The 18133-nt window shown below is 56.4% G+C and overlaps 1 protein-coding gene across 13 annotated transcripts in view; it reads right to left on the bottom strand.

Annotated features, from left to right (window-relative positions):
* ERI3 (ERI1 exoribonuclease family member 3) overlaps positions 1-18133 on the bottom strand; it is a 128877-nt gene that overhangs the window by 11686 nt on the left and 99058 nt on the right. For 11 of the 13 annotated variants that reach the window (XM_061122121.1, XM_061122125.1, XM_061122119.1 and 8 more), the window contains one exon: positions 12789-12888. The exons of the other annotated variants lie outside the window; for them this stretch is intronic. In XM_061122121.1, the coding sequence (XP_060978104.1) occupies positions 12789-12888 (100 nt within the window). The remainder of the gene's footprint in view (positions 1-12788; positions 12889-18133) is intronic. 13 annotated transcript variants of the gene reach the window in all.

Raw genomic sequence — 18133 nt, 5'->3', positions numbered from 1 at the left:
TAAGCCATAAATCTGGTCATTTCACTCCCTGTCTTAAACCCCTTCAATGCTCCTGGAACAGAAAAAGGACATCAGTGGAAATGTCGGTGAAACTGAAATAAGGCCTTTTGTTTAGTAAACAGTAAGGTACCAACGCTAACAGCCTGGTGATGATGGTTGTATTGGGACTGGGCAAGAGGCTAACACTAGGAAAAGCTGGGTAAGAAAAGCTTCTGCAAACAGAAAGCCAGTTCCAAGCAAAAAGTTTAAGAGTTCATAATTAAAACAACAGACACCCACCACCACCACCACTTTCAACAAAGCCTCACTGCTCTAAGGATAGAGTCCAAACCCCTACACTCAGTTCCGGGGATCTACCCAGGGTCCCTCTTGGGCCTCATCTTTCCCACACGCCTGTCGGACTGTGGAATTCAGCCTCTTCTCCCTCTTGGCTTTTCCACATGCTCTTCCTTCTGCCGGGGAAACTCTTCCCCCACTGCTGCGCTGTCCTGAGGTACAGAAGTTTGCTGCAGTTTCCTGAGGTCCTTGCCTGCACCCCCATGTTGACATCAGGAACCCCTTCTGTGTGTTCCCACAGCACCCACTGTTCCTCCACGTGACTGCCTCTGTCACCCCCTGCTGGACCACAAATCCCTTGAGGGCACTCATGTTATCGCCACAGAAGCCCCCAGTAAATACGTAATAAGTGGAAGAAAGGAAGGACTGGAGGAAAAGTAAGAGGGAAGGATGGGGAAACGAGATCACAGTGAGCCTACTCTAGCCCTGATACCTGCCGCCTGCAGCCCAGACAGGCCCCAGCCCCAGCCCCAGCGTCAGCCCCGGTCCTCCCCCAGGTTCCCACATGCTGGCAGCGTCAGCTCCTTCCCCACCTCCACTCGTTCCAAGTATCTATTTCCCCAAGATCTCCTGTGCCAGGAGACAGGTTGGGACCTGAGCTCTCATTGACCTGGCCAGCCCGTCCTGAATCAAGACATCTAGGGGCAGAAGGAGCAGTGTTGGGGCTCCATAGTGCCTGCCAGCGATGCCCTGGAGAAGGGCCTGACTAAGCCTGGGGACTCTAGGAGGGGGGCTGCCCTCCCTAAGCCCAGTCCCACCTGGTAAATATTTCATCCTCAAGCTGCTCAGCTAATCCCTATTAATTTCAATACCGCCGCCTTGCCTGGCTCAGCTCCCAATGCATTATTTATCCCCTTTGTTTGTTTGTCGCTAACAGGTGGGCCCCAGCGGAGGCGCTGACTGGGGACAAGCCCACTCCATCACAGTGTGGCTGTGAATTAATCATGAGGACTAATGGGAACCACCTCAGCTCCAGGCACTTCCCTAGCCCCCTCCCCCTGCCCTGGCACCCAGGGGTGGGCCTGGGCTGTCTCAGCACAGTTTAACTCAGTTCAAAACAACACATTTTATCCACTATCTACCCACAGGAGTCAGATGCAACGTTATGCTTTGGGGACACAAGCTGAACAAAAGAGACTTAAGTTCCTGCCCTCAGGGAACTTTCAATCTAGTGCAGGGGAGTGGGGGAAGGGGGCATTTACCTACTTCTTAATGAGGACCATGACTGGATGCTCCAAAGGCCCCATGCGCAGTGGAGGGGACCGGACCAAGGCCAGGAGTCAAGGACTCTTCCTTGAACAGCAAACTGAGCTGTGCTCTGAGGGATGAGCAGGACTGAACTAGGCCGAGGGTGGGAATGGGGGTCCCAAGGAAAAGACAGCCAGGTGGGAAAGCCCTGAGGTGAGTGAAGGCAGGGCGGGTTCCAGACAGTGAGGGAGGGCACTGTGTGCTGCAGTACAGGGGCGTGAGGAGAGAGGCTTCAGAAGGGGCCCCTACATCAACGAGGCCCAGCCTGGGTACGCTCCTCTCCCTCAGTGACCAGCATTTGCCCGAGGAGATGAGCAGAGTCCTCCCGAACACCTGGATACAAGCACGCACTCACACCACCCCTGCTGACGTGAGCAGTGTCTGAACTGCTTGCCCTTTGTGCCTGCGGCACTGGACAAGTGGTCAAGACTGTAAGCCTTCAACTGCGCAGATCAGGACATTCAGGTGAGCATTTGGCCTGGAGGACTCTGAGGAGGCCAGTGTGGGCCTCTGAATGCCCAGAAGCTCAGGTGTGCCTGTGACAGGCCAGGGCTGGGGACACTGGCCGGCCTCAGCCACCATGCTCACATCACCTCCCAGGAAGGAAGTGGCCTCACCTCTGAAAACTCAGCACCAGACTGGGCACCCAGAAGACCCCAGTAAACACCTTCTGAGCGAATCACTGCACCAAAGTGAATGCCCACCATCTCCCACAAAGATCTTTCCCCAGACACTCCCCTCATAAGTTTCCCAGAGATTCATATAGATAAACAAGCTAACTCAGACTCAGGGTGGTACAGTACGGAAAGTATGTAAGCCTCATACGTAGGAACCATCATCAATCCCACTTTAAAGAGGAAGAAACAGAGGCCCTGGAAGGTGAATGACTTATCCAGGACCACACAACCGGAAATGATGGGTGTAATCAGAATGAGGTCAGCATGGCTCCAGGCTCCTGGCAGGTCCACAGATCTGCCCCTTCTGTGGAGGGATTTCCCCCAGGGATCTCCCTTGGTGACTCCAGGGACCCCCAATCTTGAGAACAATCCCAAAAGGGACCTTGTTTATGAACCAAATGTAGCTCTACCAGGGCAAAGGCCTCACAGTGCACATGATTGGGGGTTTGTAATTCTATTCAAAGTGGCCACTTTGAAAATCCATATGTCTCCAGGCTCTCCGTACATCACGGTGTCAAGTCATGGAGCAGTGGCATCCATCAGTAGCTCCCAACGCCAGGGTCTGGGTGCCCATACGCCTGATCCCACCCCATGTGCCTGTCCTAACTAGGGGCTGCCCTGGCAGCATTACCCGCGGTGTGAGGCGGCTCCGGCTAGCCTGCCTGCTTGACCCAGCCTCACCCCTGCCCCAAATGCCTCCTCTACCCCACTCAGCCTCTGTTTTCTTCGAGCTAGGCAGCCAGCATGGAGGCAGCCTCGATAACTCGCTAACGTGCTGCCCATGCTGTTCTTAAAAATTTATGACTGTGCAACATGAAAAATCCGGCTGAGGAGCCGTCATTAGCAGCGCTGCCTCCCTCCCCCACCAGAGCCGCCCTCGTAAATTGAGATTTATGGCTGCAGCAGGCAGGGCGGGGGCGCGTGCAGACGGTGAAGATGTTGTGGGGGAGACAGCAGAGACCGATGAGGCCGCGGTGGGCCCGGGGGCTCCCCCCTGCGGCAGCTCCGGTTCATCGCGGCCTGCGGAGATACCTACAGAGAGCCACGTTTGGCCTAGGGTGTCAGCCTAGCAGGAAGGCTGATTCCCTTTAGCCGCCGCACTGGAGGGGGCGGAGCCTATCTATGCCAATCACTGGCTCCTTGAGGTCTTGGGCCATATCCTCAGGTCCAGGTGCCAGCAAGCGAGGGTCTCTTAGTAGGATGACTTGGGGAAGGGGAAGGTTGGACCGAGGGAGGAAGCATCATCTTCGTTGGGGTCACTGGACCTGGGCCCCCCCACTGTCCGCTTCGCCAACTAGAGGCATCTGGGTTGGGCTGTGACTGTGGTATGCCAACCAGAGAACAGAAGGGAAGGGAGGGAGGGAGAAGGATATCAGGAACCCTTCCGAATTCCCTCTCCTGCTCGTAAGAAAGGTTTGAGGAGAGGATGTTACAGGCGGGAGGGCAAGGATGGGATCCGTCTGAGCCTCCCCAACCAGAGACCAGGCTGGGGCTGAGAAGAGGAGGTGAGACCGGGAGCCCACACCCCCACCCCCCGCCACGGGCCCTCCCTATTACCTCCCCTCCGCCTACCCCCCTGCTCACTTAGCCCTGTCAGCCAGGCCATTATGAAATTGGGGTTTCATTTACAGACTAATTAAACATTACAGCTTGTTCACAATTACAACGCGGGGATGAGGGAGTAACTAATTACGGAAGAAATGAGCTAACATTTATCTCTGCTCCCACCCTCCCTCTCCCCCCGCCCCCCCAGCCTGGCTTCCTCCCGCTCTCCGGTCAGTACCAGCTCTCAAGGCTTATTACCTAGGATGGGGGACTGGAAGGGCCCGATACCCACCCCCCCAGACACAAGCTCAGACTGTTCCCAGCCACCCCAGGGGAGGGACTTAGTTCCCAGGGCCCTGCCGCCACAGACAGACAGGGCTTCTGCACAAGACCCTGTGGGTATACAGGACCCTGTGTTGGTGCGCGTGGCCGTGATACGAGGGTGGGGTTCTGCTTTGGTGTATGAGTGCGCCAGCACTCTGGGGCCATGTGACTGTGCATCTTCATCTTTGGGGCAAGGTGTGGGGCTCCGGATGATGATTTCTGTGATGGGCTATGAGGATGAATGATCCATGCCCTGACCCCCAAGCCCCCAGGGCAGTACAGGAAAGAACCAAGAGGCTGCAGGAGGTGATGGTCTAAGCGGGCCCCAGGACCAAATTCCCCACTGGGCCATCTTATTCAGTCAGTCAGAAGCAAGAGGGGCAGCGAGGATGACCCTGCCCTGGGGCTCAGCTAGTCTCTGTCCTCCAGCTGGCCTTGGCTTCTGGCCAGATTTGCACCCCCCCCTCCCCCAGGGCCCAAGGAACCTCCTGGGGGTCCTGGGGGTGCCCCCTGTGGGCAAGAGTCCTGGGGTCTGGCTGGCTTGCTGTAGGGTTTAATAATAGTAACAGTGAGAGTAAGCCTTTCCATCCTTCCTGCCTTTGGGCAGAAGAAGAAAGGAAAGAGGAGGGAGAGGAGGGAGTGGAGGGAGCGGGCTGAAGGGAGGCTTTGAGGCCTCAGAACTCACATCAAACGGCCGGATCTGGGCCTAATTGTCTGACCCCTGCCCCTGCCTTCAATCAGCTCTGCGGCTCCCCGCCCGCCCCTCGCCTAACTAGCAGCCATGTTCTCCTCATTAGGACAAGCTCCCCTTGCACACGTGTCCCCGGACATGTCCCCAGCACTCCCAGCTCCCAGCCCTGCCTGGTGGGAGGGTACAGCGGGGACCCAGTTTCGGAGGGGCTCCTGGGACAGCTGTACCCTCGGCCACAGCTGGCTGGCCTGAGCGGCTCAGCACCTCTGCCTGAGCGGCGGGGCCCTGGAGGCCACGTGCTGTGACATGTCCCTGGGCCAGCTCAGCCGCTGTCTGCATTCTGTCCTCTGTGTCCTTGTTACAGCCCGACTGTCTCAGATACATTAGCTCCTGAGGGTGAACCGTGTTTGAATCCTGTCCCCTTGGGGCTGGTTCAGCCCGGCAGGGGGTCTGCTGTGGGTCAGGGTCTGCGTTCAGAAGCCAGGAGCTGAAGGAATTTGTCTGCCTACTGTGCATGGATGGTTCCCTTAAATAGATCCAGGCATGGCGATGTGTGAGCGTCTGGGGCTGGTGGCACGGCAGGGGAGCTGGGTGAAGAGCTCTGACCCCAGAGACATGTGTTTGAACCCCAGCTCTCCCACCTCCTTGCTCTGCTGCCCTTGGTGTGTGACAGCCTTCCTCAGCTTCCTTAAATACGGTATAGGTGACAGCCCCAATCTCACAGGGCTTGAGGATTCACTGAGGTAACAGATGTAAAGTCCTCTCTACTACACCTGGCACCCAGCGAATCTTATGGAAGGATACAGGTTGGGACGGTGGATTCGGACCAGGACAAACAAATTCCCTTCTCCACAGGCCTCACTTTGCCCAACTGGGTCAAAAATGTCAGGGACAGAAACAGCTGTGAGGAAGGGTTCAGAGCCCTGTAGTAAAAAAAAGAGCAGCTCCCAGGGGACCCAGCTGATACTAGGGGCAGAAGCTCCGATGCTGGAGCCACAATTTGGGAGCAGGGATGTCACACAGCAGTGTCAGGTGGGAGGGGCAGGGGCCCAGCTTAAGGACTGTCAGGTGGCACTGAGGTCAGATGAGGAAGGTTAGTAGGGATGGTCCACGAGATAGAGATCGTCCTTTGAGTACTGTGGGCTTGGGAGCAGGGGGTTATGAACACCATGGGAATGAAGGCTCTCTGGGTCACTCTAGGTATTCATTCTCAAGGTACCAGACCTGTAGAGGACTGGGGGAAGGGCTGGACTGGTCTGGGCCTTGACATTGTCTCTCACCTTAAACCAGTGGTAATGACTTGCAAATATTGATGAAAACGCAAACTACAGAGATTGTGTTTTTCGGGGAGTGAAGGTGGGGAGAGGGGATAAGGAGGAAAATAAACTGAAATGAAGTCCGGTTATCTCCCATCTGTGGCTGCTCCTAATCCCCCAGCCCAAAGGAATCCAATGCAGCCCCTTATCTGCCCTGTCAATCACTCCATCACCACCCAGTGCTTGGTGGGCACCGCACGCCCTCGCACACACTCAAGCACATGCTCACACATGCACACACTCACTTCACGACTCTTGCTCCGACACTCCCACCCACCCCAGCCCATTACTCCTCTGAGTAGGAGCAGCCAGCACGCAGGTCCTGCCAGATGGATGCAATTTGCATAATATCAGCAGCGGAGGCTGCAAGATCACCAGGGGTCAGGGCGCTGACATCCCCGCACAGTCTATCTGCAAGTGCTAATTTGGCCGGCATTGATCTGTCTTTCTGATTTCTTTGTCATTTACGACTGCGATGGTTTGACAGGAGATACAGAGAGAGACAAGGGGAGGCCAAGCCGGGCCTGGGGCTAGGAAGGTAGGGAAACAAAGATTGTACTTCCCAGTGCATCATACACACACAACACACACAGACAGACACCAGAACCTCCTTCCCCTATCTGCCACTCCACTCATCCATCCATCCATTTCTCCATCTCTTGAAGACTAGAGCCTGGTACCTGACAAGGGCCAGTTCCTCAGATGTTCCTGGGCTCTGAGTGCACCAGCCCAGGGAGGAAGGTGTGAACAGCCCCAAGCACTATGCAGGCAGCCCAGTGGAGGCCCTGTGGATATCTACAGACTTATCCCTTCTCGTGGTCGGCCACCATCCCCGGCTTCTCATTTTCTCTGGGACACGCTAGAAAGAACTGGACAGGGTCGGGGGAGAGGGGGAAGAGAGGTGGTAGTGCTAGGGAGACACACACTCCAGCTATCTCTCCCCTGTCCTCATAAGGGAGCTGTGCTGACTTCTCCCCTCCCAGCCTCCTCACCCTGAGGATGGCCAAAGCCGGGAGGAGGGGGCAAGACACCCCTCTGCCTCTCCAGGTTGGCTAGGAACAGGTCTATCAGGTTGCAGAGGCCTCACCTCAACACTTCACCACCCTCAGGTCATCCGAAGAAGCCCAGACTGGCTCTGGCTGATTCTGAAGCCCTTAGCTCAGCCAGCAAGTCCCAGGTCAGATCTACATCCTCCCTGCTGGGCCCTTGGCCAGAGTCCCCACGTTCTCCCCTGCCTTGGGAGGAGAGTTCAGCATAGGGGGATGGGTAGGAGATGTCATGGGGGGGAAGGGGGAGAAGATGCGAACTCTGGGAAGGAAGAGCCCACTGCAGAGAAGTGGACATGGTCACTCTGTCAAGGGAGGCAAAGGGGCTGGAGCCTTCCAGGAGTGACCCCTCTGCCGATGGCTCTGTCCCGGCCCCACTTCTTTCCCTCGCCCAGGGTAGCAGGAGCAGGGTGATCAGAAGGAACTCCCTGCTGGGCAAGGGTGGGGGGGCATGCTGGCATTTGGTGTGTGCTAATCCCGGACCCGAGGTCTTCAGAGGGACCAGGGAACTTCAAGGAGGGGAAGGCAGAGCTGTACTGCAGACGAGCTCATTAGCCAGCACCCCCACCCCCTTACCTCCCCCACGAGGAGAAGGGCGGGCGGCCCAGGGAGCTCGGCGGTGGAGGCGGCAGAGAAAAGGCTGTCACTGTCCTTTCTTCCTTTTGGTACAAGCATCTCCCCGAACCGACGATTCTCCTGCAGTGACATCTCTCACGGGCGCTAATGAGATCCATGTCACAGAGCTAATGCGCTCTGACTGGACTCTGATAGACACCCCACTCCTTCAGGGGAGCCTACAGGCTGGCACTGCCCCCCGGGGCAGGGCCCCACCCAGCCACCTGCCAGCCCAGCTCTCTTGCCAAACTGTGCTGGGCAGCAAGCTCCTGAGAGGGCTCACCCAGTGACTTGCCATCCCATCTCACCTGGAGCCTGTAGAATCCCAGGTCCCTGAGCAGAGGAGCTAAGCAGCCAGGGCAGGACCACCCAGCTGGGCACCAGGTAAGGTTTCAATTGTTCGCCCCACCTGTGAGACGGGCAGTCTGCGGGGCCTCCGTGTCCCAACAACAGGGGAGAATTTACTGAGGTTCCCTGTGTGGATTTCCAAAAAGAAAGGAGGGAAGGCGGCCCATGCCCTGCCTTTAGGGAGGTCAAGTATGTAGGGCCTGATCATTACCTCTAACTGGGGCCTAGGGATGTATTCTGTGTGCTCACACTGGGAGGGCTAGGCAAGACCCCCAGAGGGGTGGTCCCTAGAAGACGGGCAGGATCTCCTGGATGGAAAGCAAACAGAAATCACTGTGTAGGGCTGTCCGGGTTAGGAGGAGGCTGGAAGCCAAGGGGCGGGGCCCTGGCTCCCAGGGTGACTGTGCCCGGGTGGCCACGCCCCCTCCCCTTTCTTCCTCACGAGCTGCTACCGAAGCTTTGCCAAGACCTGTCTGTGGGTTTATGTGACACTGAGAGAAATGCCAAATGTAAGCTGTTTTCTTCCTCACTGTCTCTGCTGGTGGCACAGAGCCCAACACCAAAAAGGTGCTCCCAGTTCAGCATGGTGGTAAGAACGCAGACTTTGTGCTCAGATGGACCTGACAGTGAATCCTGGCTCCTTGGTCCGATGGCCTGTGTGACCGCGAGTCACTCAGCTGAGCCTCAGCCTCCCAATCTGTAAAATGGGGATGACGACGGCTGCCTTCATCAGACTGTATGAAACCTAGATGAGTTAATACAAAGCGCCCCCAAGTAATGTGTGCTATGCTGACCACTTGATGAAATGAAAGAAGGCCCACTTAGCAGCCCCCCGTGGAGGCCGCCCAAGTCAAGAACGCTGACGGAGCCCGCTGACACAGCCAGTCAGCAGTTCTGCAAACGTGTGGTCCCCCTCACCTGCAACCTGCTCCAGGCCAACCGGCTCCCTGGGGTCGCAAGGCTGAATCCACTCCCCCAGGAAGAAGCGTCTCTCCCCAACCACGAGGCCACACTGACAGCCCCAGCGCCCTCTCTCAGGTAGGGGTTCCATCCCTGATGCTCCCCCTACTTCAGTCCCCAGGGCCAAGCCCTCTCCCCATCCTGGTGACGGAGCTCAATGCAGGTTTGGCACCTACCACAGCTCCTGACACACAGGTGCAAGGTAGCTGTTCACCACCTCCTTCCCCGTGCCCATGGCCAGCTGGCTGGCCCTGAATTAACCACCACCTCCCGCATACCTTACTGCATGCGTCCCTCACCCACCCTCCCCACTGCCTCCTCCATTGCCCTGTGGCCTCCCCTTCTGCGATTTCTCATTGCTAGTCTTCTAGTCCTTTCTACACAAACTCTCAGATGGCACTGACTGGAAACAGCTCTGGCCAGGTCATTCTACCCAAACACCCTATGGCTCCCCCTCAAACAGCCCAGCCATGCACATCTATCCCAGCAGGCCCCTCCCTTCCATAGCCAAGGTCCCTGTCCTGCCTGGCCGGCCAAACCTCCAGCACACCTGCCCCCTTACTCTGCCAGCACCTCCACCACCCCAATGCCCAGCAGGAGTCCCCGCCAGGTAAGCCCCACAGCCCTCCCCTGCCAGCCATACCTTAGAAGGAAACTTAGGAGATTCCTCCAGGGGCCAGGGTCATCGGAGCTCAGCACACCCTGACACTCCCCCCGCACCCACCACCCAAGGCATTGCGGGAGAAGCCAGCAGCCCCTGGAGAGGGCTAAGCTATGGGACCTGCAGAGCCCTTACCCAGCGTCACCAAGGCTGCCTCACCCCCCAGGAAGATACATACCACTCCCCACTTGGGGCTGGCAGCTCCTCACACAGTTAATTAGCACCATGTCACTGAGGACCAGCCTGAGTGGCCAGTGACAGGAGCTGACCCCTGACCCCAGGGCTGGGAAACAGTCCACATCAAACTCTTACAGCGCGACCCTTTTAGCACGCACAGTAACTCAGGGCACCGCCAGCTGAAGCTCATTAAAGCTGTCTCTTTGGCGCGAGGGCCATTAACCTCACCGCTCAAAATCTGCACCTCCCCTCCCCGCCTCTCCCAGCCCAATTAATGCCCTGCATCCTCCCTCCCTTCCAAGCACCCTCACCCACACCTCAGAGCCAGCCAGGAGCTGGCAGGGCAGCCCCCTTCATTCACGAACACAAGGATCGAGAGCCAGGAGCCCCCCGTGTCCTGGGCAGAGCAACAGAGGAGGCAGCTCCTGGAGCACCCACTGTGCGCCCAGACTGCGCCAGCCATTCCCAACAGCCCAGGGAGGCAGGTGGCACTGTCTCTGGTCTAAGGTCACAGGGCTTGAACTGCTGATAGCTCCAAAGCCCTGACTTTGCTGCCATCAGCCACAGCCTTGGGTGGTCCCCGGGGGCCCACCCAGAGGGAAGCCACCTTCTTCTCTGAAGGAGGAGGGAATACTTCAAGGGTTCCCACCTAGAGTCAACATGGGTGGACAGACAAGAATGACATCACTGAGTCCCAGGAAGAGTGGGAACAAGGCACCCCTTCCCCTCACAAACACCCCCAGAACAGATACGCAGAAGCTGGGCACCCTGTTCAAGGCTGTGTGGGGTGAACTACCCCAGTCCTGCCAGCCTCTCAGTTTCTGGCAGCTCCTCTTTCCCTGGGCCAACACGTCTTCCCAGGGACCCAGGTTCTCTGATCCCTCCCTTTCCCAACACCCGTGCCCTGATTCATCACTCACTCGCTATTTGTGCATCCACCAGAGCATTTGTTGAGCACCTACTTAGAACTAGTGTGTGCAGCACCCAACTGCCTCATTGATTCTGGATCAGAGCTCTGATCCTATCTTTATCTCACTCATGGACTTCCTGTCTCCTTAAAACCTCACAAAAAGCCACACCCTCTGACCTGGCATTCAAGGCTGGCTTATTTCCCCATTTATCTTCTAGCCATTTCATTCCCTAACCCAAATGTCCCACTCCAGTCACAGGAAACTACTTGCAGAAGTCCCAAATTGTCCTCTCATCACAACAGGCTTCCTCCTGCCCTTGCGCTTTGGTATACAGACAACCTCCCCAAAGTAGAAAACCCTTCCCCCAACTGTGTGCCTAGCAAACTCCTATTCATTCGTCAGGGATCCCCTGACTCAAGTCTCATCTTCTCTAGGAAACTTCCTGCTGACTTCGAAGGCCTATCAGCATGATAGGTTTGGGGTCTCCTCTAGGCTGTATAAAACAGCTCCCATGGGAGGGAACAGCAGTTGTGGGGGACTCCCAATTCCCCAGGCCTGACGGCCACTTCCTCTTTCCCCTGGGACCCCAAGAGAACCTTGAGGGCCAATAAAAATGATACAGGGCATCCCTCAAGTAGTGAAATGTAAATGAAGAAGAAGCAGCCCTTGGCAACTGAGGACAAGGGAAACTGTCCTTGGGGCAGCCCAGGTGTTTCTATCACGACCCTGAGCACCCCGGGTGGAAACTGCCCAGTTCAATCTCTGTCTCCTCCCAGGATGCGAGCTCCCTGAGGACTGGACCATCCACTCAGCACTCCCAGCCCCACCAGGCACCTGCAGTGTCTGCGGAAAGGATGAGAGGCCAGTCTGGAGCAGGTGACTGGACACCTTTCAGTGTATCTTGCCAGTCCAGGTACACAGGCTATGCTAATGTTGTAACATCACCCAGGAACACCCCTGCTCCTCCCCGCTTGGAACAAAAGTCTATGCCTGTCAAGTACCCTGCTTGAAAATATTTGCATGTACACGTGTACAGACACACACACCAAATAAGATGCACAGAAATGAACAAACACATTTTCTGATGGATATACACACAGGCTGATGGTTGCTTCCACAGAGACAGGTGCCCTCAGGAAGATGTACACAGAACACTGTTACCCATACACACATACACGCATCCCTCAAAAAGACACATTACAGGGACACATACAAACTCCCAAACACCCAGAGACATGCAGCTTAAGGTGCCATTCACGCATTCATACACTCACAGACACACATCCACAATGATATATAAGAAGCCAGCAGAGCCTCCAATGCCTAGAACCAGCCCCCTCCCAAGGAGGAATCCCCCTGAGGATGCACCCCCATCTGGTACCCCAAGTGGCCCCTCCCAGCCCAGGCACCACTCAATGGAGGCTGCTGCTCCTACGGGGAAGTTCAATACCCTGTGGACGGAGCCATCGGTCAGAAGGACCCCGACTAATTAAAAGCTGGTAAGGTTTAAATAATTCATCTCCTTAACTCCCATTGATCGCCCAGTTTAGTGGCCACAGACTTGAAACAATATTAAACAGCCTTCTCCAGCTCCACGGGGGTGGGTAAGCTGACATGTGCCCACCCCTCTGAGGACATCACCCACCAGAGATGCAACCAAGGGTGGGGATCCCTTGGTCTGAATCCAAGGCCACCTGTGATCCACCCAAAGCCCAGAGCCCAGCCTCCTCCTGAAATTTGTTTGGAGAGATCCTTTCCAGCGGTCAGTTTCCACTCTCCCCTCACTCCACCCCTCCTTCCCCGCTCCCCCCAGCTACAGAGAGCACCCTGCTGGAGCACTGAATGAGCCCCAGAACCCCTCTGTGTGCCGGGGACTGGGGTGTGTGGGCAGGGGACTGACCAAGCTGCCAGGGGGATATGTGGAGGGACTGACCAATGCCGCTGTGGGGCCGGCCTATGTGTTGCAGGCTGAGGCCCTTGTTCATGTCTAGAAGTCCATTCTTGGGCCAGCAGCCCATGGCGAAGCTGTAAGCCTGGAAGACAGGAGGCAAGAGTGGTTACCAGAGGCCCTGACCCAACCCCACCACTCACCAACACCCCCAGCCCCCCATGTCTTCCCAGCAAGGGCTTACTCTCATCATGCCACTTCATGAGAGCCCTCCCTGCTTGCTGGGTCCCCTTTCTACCAGGGTCCCTCCAGAAAACCCTTTCCTCCTTCAGAGACCCCTCTCTCCTGGGTGTCTCCCCATCAGAGCTCCCAGCCCTCATGGGGTGCCCCTCACCAAGCTCCTCTCCAGAGCTCCCATCTACTAAGATCCTCCTTCTTAGGACCCCTCATCCCACCAGGTATCCCCTTCATCATGCAACCCCCCAATCCAGAGGCTCTGGCCCTCTGTTGGGTCCCCTCCCCACGTATTACTGGTCACAAAGACTTGTGGTGGGAGGGACTTGGAGATCAATATATCCAGACTTCACTCCAAAGACAGGAAAACTGAAGCCAGAGACAAGGGGGCCAGCCAAATGCCTGTGGTCAAGGTGCTTTTGACCGGGAGGTAGGCCAGACTGTGGAGCTGAGTGCCATGTGGGCCTCAACTGAAGAGGGGTAAGGTCACCTGGCCGACTCAAGCAGCTGTGAGGGGAGCACATGAAGAGTGTGTGTGTGTGTGTGTGTGTGTGTGTGTGTGTGTGTGTGTGTGTGTGTGTGTGTGTGTGTGTGTGTGTGTGTGTGTGTGTGTGTGTTGGGAAACAGATCTCGTTGAAGGTCAAGTGCTCACTTATGCATATTCAAAGCGGCCACCCATCGATCTGTACTTAATTGTTTTCCTGGGGTTGGGGAAGGAAGTGCTGGGGGCATCGATCTGCTCAGCCCCCAGCACTCCATTGCCCCCCTCTGTCCTCAGGCCACCACCCACCTCCTCCACGGTGGGGGGAGCACACATCAAGCAGGGACAGCACCTCCTCTCACATCCCTTACAGGTATGACAACCAGGTGTCACAGATGAGGAAACTGAGGCCCAGAAAGAAGAGACTTACAAGGGTTAGAATGCTATTAAGTGGCCCAACAGGGATTTAATTCCTGTTCAGCCTGCCAGCAAGTCCCAGGCTTCTATCAGTGGGCTTGCATTGCTAGCTGACCCTTCGAACGTACCCTTCTCTTCTCCCAAGAAGTCCCTAGCACCAGGCTGTCCTTCTCCCAGTGGCAGGAAGGTGACAGGGTGGTAAGACAGTGATCATTGCAGATGATGTTTGGGTAAGTTCCCAGAAGTTGGATGGTGAGTCCACTGGTGGAACTAGGGTGACTGTTAGCCATGGGCAGGCAGGCACCACAGAGCTCCCATCCACCACTGGGCCAAGGGGCCGAGCAGAGGGCTGGCACCCTTCCTTCCCAGCTGCAGGAATCAAGTGTCGACCCTGTGGGTCCTGGGAGGCCAGGAGAGATTGCAGCTCAACCTCAGCTCCCTCCAGAGCCACTTTCCTTGACCACAGACGTACCAGCCACCCCCACACTTCCCAGCCTGCCCTCCCATGCTTCCCCAGGCCACAGCTGTACCCACAAATCGGGGGCTGAGCGCGAGGCTCAAGGACAGGGGAGAGGACGCTGGCTCGGAGCCAGGGCAGAGCCGGGATGCAGGCTGCAGGGAGAGCAGCCGGTAGGCGGGGCACAGCTGGGGGAACTGCTGAGCACGGTCAGGGCCGTGGCTGGAGTGCAGTGGGCCAGAGAGCAGTGGCGGGCCGCCTTTCAAGTACTTTAAAATCACTTACAAAGGCCGGATTAAACGATCAGAAATTCCATTTAATAGGACAAATAAAGAAATAACAATCTACTCTATCAGCCTGGAGAAGGCGAGCTGGATGGGTTTTCTTTTTTTTTTTTTTCCCCTCTAAAAAGGAAAAAGGGAAGGAAGGGGGAAAAAAGAAGGATAATGTGTGTTTACTCAAGCAAAGAAAAAAATATTTAAGTGATGTCGGGGAGAAGATTGCGGTAACTAGTGAAGAATAACACCGTCTACTTTGCTGTCAAATCACACCCGAATTTCAGTAATAGATTCTCGGCTGACACTCAATTCAATTCGAAGGTGATCCTGCTTTATCCCAGCCCATCAAATATTAAACACTTGCATTAGCAGGTGCTGCCGCTTCCCGGCTTAAAGCGGCGGGCGGGCGGCAGGGCTGTGGCGGCCCCTCTGCTCCACGTGCAGCTCAGGGACAGGGCAGGTTGGCGTTATCTGCACGTCATCCTGAGCCTTATCGCCACTAAGCGGGAAGACCACTTCAGATAACATTAGGCGCCTGCCCCAACGCGTCACCGTGATTAGATTATTATTATAATTATGACTCCCCAAGATCTTGTGCAGACTGGAAAGTGAGGGAGCAGCAGAGCCCAGGAGGGCCTGGCTGGTCCAGGGCAAGCCGGGGCCCACGGGGGGAAGCAGGGGTACCAGGCAAGGCAGCAGCCTGGTCCCGCCTGACAAATGCCTTTCAGGAAGGGCAGTCTAGCTTGTCAGAGCCAGGGCGAGATGAATTGGCGTCTCTGCTGCGGCCGCCAGTGTCATGCCACACGGTTTCCTATTCCCAGATAAGGCGTGATAACCAATTGCTGCCGTGACATGGCCTCAGCCAGCACTTCCTCAGGGGGCACGGGCGGGGGGCCAGGGAAGGCGCGTGCACATGGGTCTGCCAAGCTCCTAATAAGAGGGATTTAATTTTTACAAATGCTGCTTCCAGCGGGGCCTTCACGTACCAGCCAAAGTCCAAAATGATATTAAAAACGGTTAATTAAAACTGCTCTCCTTCAGCCTGGGCTCTCCCCGTGCTAGAGAACCCTGGCAGGCCTCCTCTAGGTACTGCCACGCGCCTCTGCAGAGCCGAACCTTCTGACGTGACCGCCTGCCTTGTGGAACCCCCCGAGGCACAGTCCCAGGGCACAGCACCACAGCTCCCCCCAGCTCCTACCATCTCAGGCACCCCTCGGGCACAGCTAACAGACAGCAGAGAACAGAGGGTTCTTCCACCACCTAAGCTCCTATCGGCATGTTCTAGATCTTGCTCCTGTTGCCCCTCTGGGCCTGTACCTTCAGGCCCCACCTCCCCACCCCCCCACCAGCACTCACTGCTAAAGTCCCTACCCCTCCCCAGATACACACACAATTGAGCACACACGCCCACACAGGCACCAAATTCTCCCTCGGGTGACTCAGCCCAGGCTTCCATTCCCTACGCCCCTCCCGGCGCCCTCCCTCACAGATTACAGCCATCTGTGAATCTTAGCAGGGCCTTCCCAGGAGCCCAGCTCAGGGCAAGGTGATGTGGGCTGTGTCTGAGGTTCTGGCTGAGGGGTCAAGGCTGGGACCAGAAGGATCGGGGACGCTGAACCCTGTGGGTTGCCCACAAGGACACCGGGGACAGCCAGGACCATGCTGGAGATGACTAGCAGAGCTTCCTGAAGGGAGCGGTCCTGGAGGCACCAGAAAGAAGACACAGCAAGGACAAAGGAGAATGATAGGAGCAAGGTGGATGGCAACAGGCAAGGGCTGGGCTGGGGCGGCCAACATGGAGACATCTTGAGGTGCTATCTCCTAGCTCCGTGCAATGCTGGCATCAGCCAAGGGGCCCGAGCACCATCTACCCCAGACCCCTTACTCCTGCCTGCTTCCTATCCCCACTCCCTCTCTCTCTTCTGCCAATCTGTGGGGCAAGGGAGTAAGGGACCCAAAAGCTTTCTGACCCTGATCAGTGCTGGGCAGAAATTTGAAAGCCAGAGCCTGTGCCCAAGCCCCTGTCCCATGCTGGTTCCCAATACTCTGGATGCCACTTCTCCAGCTGCACCTGTCCTAGCTAGTAGAGCCCACCTGCCCAGTTGAGGGTTCCTGGCCAGAGGGTGGGGCACGGGGAAGGATGACTGAGGAGTCCTCTCCAGGGCAGGCAGAGTCAGGGTGAAAGATGCTGGGCCTCCCAAGCCACCCACCCTAGCCCTGTGCCAGACAAGCATGCACACTTCCCTTCCCCTGGGCTGCTGTAATTTCCATGCGCAGGGAAGCAGGTGCCGAGCTGTTCCCGGCTGGCTCTCCCCTCTCGCGGCTCTGCCCGCCTTGGCTGCTGCCCCATTAGCTTAGTGGCCAGCCATCTGCGACGGGCCTGCCGCGCAGCCCTGCTGTAGGCGCGGCGGGTGGCCCCCTGTGTAACAGGGAGCTTTGCCATTAGCGCCTTTAATATTCTGACACCTCAGCACAGCCTGCTATTACATGCAAACGCTGATCGCCCTGTGAAATTACATTGCTGGGCCCGCGAAATGGAATCGTGTATAATCAGCCTCCTCCATGCACTGTCAGTCCCATCACAAACACGGCGCCCGGCGGCTTACGGGGGCTTAGCAGCTGCGACAAGTGTATTGGGTTTAATAGATGAAGTAGCCCTCATCGGCAGCAGCATCAGATCTTTCAAAGAGGAAAGAAGAGGCATTGACAGCTGCTAGGGTGTCTCTGCCCACTGGTTCGCCACCCACCAGGGCCCTGAGAGTCGGGTGGACACAGAGGGGGCAGGGCAGTGGCTGGGGCTGGAACCCAGCTCAGACCACAGAGAGAAGCACAAACTGCTCTGCAACTTGCAGAAAACCCAGAACTTGAAAGCTGGCAGTGGCACATCTGAGCCATCCAGCCTCCCCACGAGGTCACCCTGAGGGGCAGCCTATGGCAGAAGGGTCAGTTCCCAAGACGAGGAACCAAATCAAATCACCTGCGCTTCCCATAAACACCCAACAGACAAAGACAGGGAGGTGATACTCTGGAGGATGCAGGAGAGGAAGTCTGACAGAACTACTACCTAACCTTTTCTTTAACCAGCCAACATGTTGACAGCTGGTGAGCCAAACACCAAGGCTACAGATATACATGAGAATGGCGTACCCAGCAGCCCAGGCCTCATGGAAAGGCAGTGTGTTCAGGAGTCGGTTCCCAATTCTGCCAGTTATTAGCAGTGTAACTTTGGGGATAACCTAGGTGGGTGAGATGGGGTGGAAGGTGGCAGGGAGGTTCAAGAGAGAGGGGACATGTGTATACCTATGGCTGATTCATGTTGAGGTATGGCAGAAACCAATACAACATTATAAAGCAATTATCCCCCAATTATAAATAAATACTTTTTTTTAAAAAGCACACCATAACTTTGGATGACTCATTAAACCTCTGAGCCTCAACTTCCTGTACTTTCTTTCTCCCAGGTATACCTGAGGTCACTCAGGAGCACCCAGTCCCACTGCCAGCCCCAAATATTCTTGGTGCC

The sequence above is a fragment of the Dama dama genome, chromosome 20 (assembly GCF_033118175.1).
Source record: "Dama dama isolate Ldn47 chromosome 20, ASM3311817v1, whole genome shotgun sequence".
NCBI lineage: Eukaryota > Metazoa > Chordata > Mammalia > Artiodactyla > Cervidae > Dama > Dama dama.
This window is presented reverse-complemented; position numbering and strand designations above follow the sequence as displayed.